This window comes from Tasmannia lanceolata, unplaced genomic scaffold (genome assembly GCF_043159265.1).
Source record: "Tasmannia lanceolata isolate RefF3 unplaced genomic scaffold, GAP_Taslan_0.1 ptg000007l, whole genome shotgun sequence".
Taxonomy (NCBI): domain Eukaryota; kingdom Viridiplantae; phylum Streptophyta; class Magnoliopsida; order Canellales; family Winteraceae; genus Tasmannia; species Tasmannia lanceolata.
The window spans coordinates 7,189,975-7,195,532 of NW_027518684.1; the positions used below are offsets into that span (position 1 = coordinate 7,189,975).

Genomic DNA, 5,558 nt, shown 5'->3' on the forward strand with positions numbered 1-5,558 from the left:
AAAAAAAGACTAAGAAAAGAGCAAGAATTTCTAGATATATCCGATCTCCAAGATTGCTAGAGAACGCTCGACGCAACCCATCTTCAATCATAAATACACTGCAGCTGGCTGTCCCATGCAAAGTAACGGGTTGCATTTATCATTTCCCAAAAACAATGCTCTGTTTGGATGCCGGGTTTTTTTTTTTCCTGGGATTTATGTGGGTAAAGGTAGGAGACAAAAGAGGGGACAGGCATTAATTAGAGAAAGATATTATGATGAGTGGAGAGAGAGGGTAGAGAGAGAAAGAGAGAACACCCTTTTCAAGACAAGATTTTGCTGATGTCAGCAAGAAAAAGCTGATGTGACCACTAAACCTTTACCCACATAAATCCTGGGAACAAAAAAAACCCAGCAACCAAACAGAGCATAAGACATTTTAGGATTTTTTTTTCATCGTACTTGATCAAAGGTCTATAATCATCCAAAAGGATGGGATCAAGGGCAATAAGCCAGACTTGTGATAGCTAACAATATTCATGGACCCAATTACTTTAATGTGACAAAGGGTCCATGCCATACAGTCATTTTCTTTAGTGGATTGACGCTAGTGTTAAAAGATATCTCTTTAATTTTTTGTAAAAATTGGCCACTAATACATACAAGTTTTTTTTTATCATACAAAATCATGGAAATCAATTGATTTCTTCTAACAAATGTGACACATGTATGTGGTTCATGCGGGTCCCCTCTAATCAGGACATGGTTTGTCCCTGTGGACCTACTGATATACTGTCTGATATTTGAATGGAATGGATAAGTACAGAGAAGGTGTTTTGCTAAATTAGTCTTAGGCTGATCTTTCTTCTTCTGACCTATCTACTGCTATGAGAAATCTTATGGCATTTGTTCACAAGCTTATAATAATATAATAATAAAGTCTTGTACATGTATTTACACCTTCTCTCTTTAGTTTTTCCTCTTCTGTTCGCTCTCTATCTAAGGAAAAAAGAACCCTAGACAGCTCCTCTCAGTGTAAGTCTTCTCTCCAATTATCGTCTCTTGATTTCATTTCCTTTGCATTTCCTTTTTCTCTTAGCAATTTGTTTTTCTTGTATTTTTCTGTCTCCAATTTTCCCCCAATTTCTGGTCCTCTCTCCAGTAATTTGTTCGGAGGTCACTCCAAAACCCTAAAAGATGCAATCTTTCTGCTTTAGCTCGGATGCAGATGATTTGGGTTTTCTTGTGGGGCATTTTATATGTGATTTTAAGCATCTTTTTGTATTTTTGTTGTTTTATTTTTTTCACCCGGGTCTATCCATTTTGATCTTAGAGACCCAATGCCTTTTTGGGTTTGTTTGATTTCTCCCTTCTTTTAATTGAGTTCTGTTTCAAGGTGTTCCCTTTCCTGTTTTGCCCTAACTTTATTGTTCCTTGTCGATCTAGATGGGCTGACCAGAAAATCTTAGTCTGGTCATTAAATCTTGGTCTTTTGGCATGATTTTGGTAGGTTTTTCGACAACCTATATAACGAGCCCAAGTTCACGTGATTTTGCCGTGATTTGAGGAAGTTATATACGTTTTTAGGATATGGTAAGTGTTCATTACAGTATTACTATTTTATGATTATCTTAGTCATATTTCTTGCTTTTAATTCTGTTGCTTTAGATAGAAGATGGTGAATAATTTTTAGAGAGCATTGGCTCTCTGTATAATGTAATGGCATGAGGTTTTTCGATTACCTATTTAGGGTTGCTATTCTCGGGTTTTGGCTCTCTATATAATATAATGTGATGGCATGACGAAAGAAAGATTTAGATTGAATAAAGTTTATTTTTGGGAAATCACTAAGGAGCTTTGCTCCTTTTACGTGTTATATTGGAGTTTTTCTCCAAACCGTGGCATGGGTTTTCAAACATCCATGAGATTATTTTAGTCGCTGCTTGTGTTGATCTCCATCTTGTGTTGCCGCTTGACGCTCCTTGCGTCAAATTTTTTTCTTCTATTTGTCGGTCTCCCTTTCTTCCCCAATTTCTGGTTCTCTCTCCATTCATTTGTTGTTCGGAGGTCATTCCAAAACCCTAAAAGCTGCTATCTTTCTGCTTCCTCTCGGATGCAGACGATTTGGGGTTTTTTTATGGGGCATTTTATATGTGATTGTAAGCATTTTTTGTATGTTTTATTTTTTTCACCTGGGTTGATCGATCTTGATCTTAGAGACCCAATGCCATTTTGGGTTTGTTTGATTTCTCCCTTCTTATACTTGAGTTCTGTTTCAAGGTGTTCCCTTTCCTGTTTTGTCCTAACTTTTTTTATTCTTTTCTTGTCGATCTAGATGGGCTGACCAGAAAAGATATAGAGATCGTGCCATAAGCTTCTTTTTTCCCCTTTTATACTTATAGAATTCCGTATATATGGACGACGATGGCGGATTGGGTATCCGAAATTGGGGTTATTACGAACAGTCCTTGAAAGGAAACTTAGGGTTACAGCTTATGTCGAGCGTTGTAGAAGGAGATGCAAAGCCTCTGATCTCTGCCACATCGGGCTTTCTTCATCGTGAATGTGGGATCCCGCAGCCCCACGTTCCAATTGAGTATTTGAGAGATAGTTGGATAAATCAGAGAGATAAACTCCTCCATGTACTACCAGTTAATCAGAATTTCACTGTTCTAAATGAAGCCTCAGGAGCTCACCCTTTGCAGATTTTACCACAACCCGAATCGTCAAAGGACGAAAGGGTTGTTCCCGCGGACGAGGTTGATAGTAGAAAAGATGCCCCTTTGAAAAAGCGATCAAATGGACGCGCCTATAAAGCGCCAAAAACAAAGAAGACTAAGAAGAATCCTCCTTCTACCATATTGAAGGATGAATCTAATTGTTCTATTCCGAAATCAAAGAAGACTAAGAACACTGGTGTTGTTATTAATGGGATCGATATTGATATCTCGGGTATACCAATACCCATTTGCTCGTGCACTGGTGCAGCTCAACAATGCTATAGGTGGGGTTGTGGGGGTTGGCAGTCTGCGTGTTGTACCACTAGTGTTTCTACGTATCCACTGCCAATGAGCACCAAAAGACGTGGGGCAAGGATAGCTGGACGGAAGATGAGTCAGGGTGCCTTCAAGAAGGTCTTGGAGAAGCTTGCAGCCGAAGGTCATAACCTTTCCCATCCGATCGACTTGAAAACTTACTGGGCAAAACATGGTACCAACAAGTTTGTTACAATCAGGTAGATGTACAATTTTGAGAACCCTAGTAGGCCTCTTATTGCATGCGGTCTGTTTCTCCTGTATATATGTTTATGGCATGTTGCAGAGGCTTCTTGAATAGTTTGTAGTCAATGAATTTTCTGTCATGTTAAATGGTTTTTGAAATTAAGACATCCGGGTTCTTTGGATATGATGGCCTTTTATTTTTTTTTACAAGTTTATCTATCCATGTTAATTTATTGTAGGATAATTCTCTTTCCATCTTTTATCAGTTGTTGTGAGAAGGCATTTGGATAAGTTCCTTGTTTCCGTGGCAGCTATAATAGAATATACTATCCATTATACTACAGGGGTAATTGCTTAATGGTGCACCATTGCATTGATTTGGTTCTTTGACTAGTTCTGGTTCTCTTTATGTTTCTCAAAGGGGTATTTTTAGGAGGGTATAATGTAAGCTACACGCCTTCCAATATCATTGTTTCATTTGCAACAATTAGTCTTGATTCTGTTTAAGATGGTCCTCTTTGGACAATAGGGGTGAAGAATTTTAATGAAGCGGAGGTTATGACCTTAAATCAAGGAATTAATTGTCTATATTGTTGCTTGTGGACTTTTTGATTGTTGTGGGAGGCTCTTTGAGTGCTAGAAGGTGGATGCAATCTTGGGTAGGGTTCTCCTGGGACTAGCAGATGTGATTGGAAGTCTTGGGCTTCATTTCTGACTTCCAGGTTTCTTTTTTCCATGCTGGGAGAGATTCTACAACACGAGTACGTATATAGATTTAGGTCAGAGAGTGCCATTTTTTATATGAAAAGAAGACCACTCCTACTCTTCAGAGAAATCACCATTTTTTTTATGTCCTCTCTAAAATCATAAGCAGCCTGACCCCTCTCTCTCTCTCTCTCTCTCTCTCTCTCTCTCTCTCTCTCTCTCTCTCTCTCTCTCTCTCTCTCTCTCTCTCTCTCTCTCTCAAACTGTCTACATCACCGATGTTTTATGTCTCTAAATGCCGTAAAATCCCACCCCCACTTCCTCACGTCTCTGTCTCTCTCTAATCCTATTCACATCACATACTTTCCAAAGATATCCCACCTACAATGGATCCTCCATCTCTCTTTTCTCGGTGCTATGAGATTTATGTGACCTTGCTTTCTTACTCTTGGGGAACAACAACCAAGGATCGTACTAAGAGGAAGATTTGGCATTTGGCATATGATCTCACACCCAGTGGGTTCTTTTATTCGATGGTGAGACTTCACTGTTTTGTTGATTACGAATTCACTGGTGTAATTTTTTGGGTTAAATTTTTTGGGTTTATTTCCTGTTTTGTAATTTTGGTTTTGTACCCGCCCGTTGCATGTGCCATCTTACTAGTAAAACATAAACGATATGTACTTTTTTTCTTTTTTTTTTTGTAAAATGTGCAAACTGTGGCGGTTGAGCATTGGCCCCTTCCTCTCTTGTTTTCTCATACGGAGACTGGGGTTTTGTGAGTCGAGGTCGAGCATGTCAACGGGTGTATGGAAGTCGTCAGGTGTGGTGACAACAAATATGCTAGATTTACAACGGTTGGTTGGTGGATGGTGCACTGATTGTGATGAGTGCGGTCAAGTGATCAAAAGGCGTCGAACTGCAGTCGAGGTTATGAGGATGCTGTCCTGTTTGACGAGGTGCAACTTTTCAGAAGACGGTGGTTGGGTGGTGATAGTGTTTTGTGGACAAGATGTTCGCTTTGTATTTGAAAGTGGGGGAAGACGAGGAGGAAAATCAACCAGAATGGGACCAAAAATTCCTTTTTTTCGAATAGCAATATATCACGGGACTGACAATTCTTTTCTTTTTCTTATAAAGGGAGAGCATGGTTCTTTGTCTGAAATTTCGAAGTTTGCAACAAATCATACAACGGTGGAGCCAGTTGGTTATCCCCTACATCACAACACCAAAACCCCGTATCTCACGTATCAGACAGCCACAAAAGCACACCTAAAGCCCTAAACGCTCTAATAGTTCATCGAGATAACTCTGTTTTACATGTATTGGCTTGAAGAATTATGCTTGTTGGGAAACCTAACCTTGGAGACGCATCAGAGTTAGAGGTGGTGTTGCCACTGCTATTGGTGGTGGTGTTAGGGTTGGTAGTGGTGGTCATAAGTTCGAGGCCTACGGGAATTGAAATGGTATCGAGATTGTTGTTAGTAGCAACTTGGCTTCCATAGTGTTTCTTGAATAATGGAGACCTCTATAAGCATGGGGCTCTCGCAACACTTCTGATTGGCCACCATTCATTAGAACGATATTTCTTCCCATCTATTCTCTTGCATCTTCCAGGATTAGAGCCGGGTAGATTCCTTTCACCTTCTTCAT

At 39.6% G+C, this 5,558-nt stretch overlaps 1 protein-coding gene across 1 annotated transcript; it reads left to right on the forward strand.

Annotated features, from left to right (window-relative positions):
- The first annotated feature begins 816 nt into the window (after nucleotides 1-816).
- LOC143881664 (protein Barley B recombinant-like) lies at nucleotides 817-3,382 on the forward strand. The gene is made up of 2 exons (XM_077384889.1): nucleotides 817-1,014; nucleotides 2,315-3,382. Exon 2 carries the CDS (start codon nucleotides 2,394-2,396, stop codon nucleotides 3,216-3,218), a length of 825 nt encoding a protein of 274 aa, XP_077241004.1. The 5' UTR covers nucleotides 817-1,014; nucleotides 2,315-2,393; the 3' UTR covers nucleotides 3,219-3,382.
- The last annotated feature ends 2,176 nt before the right edge of the window (nucleotides 3,383-5,558 follow it).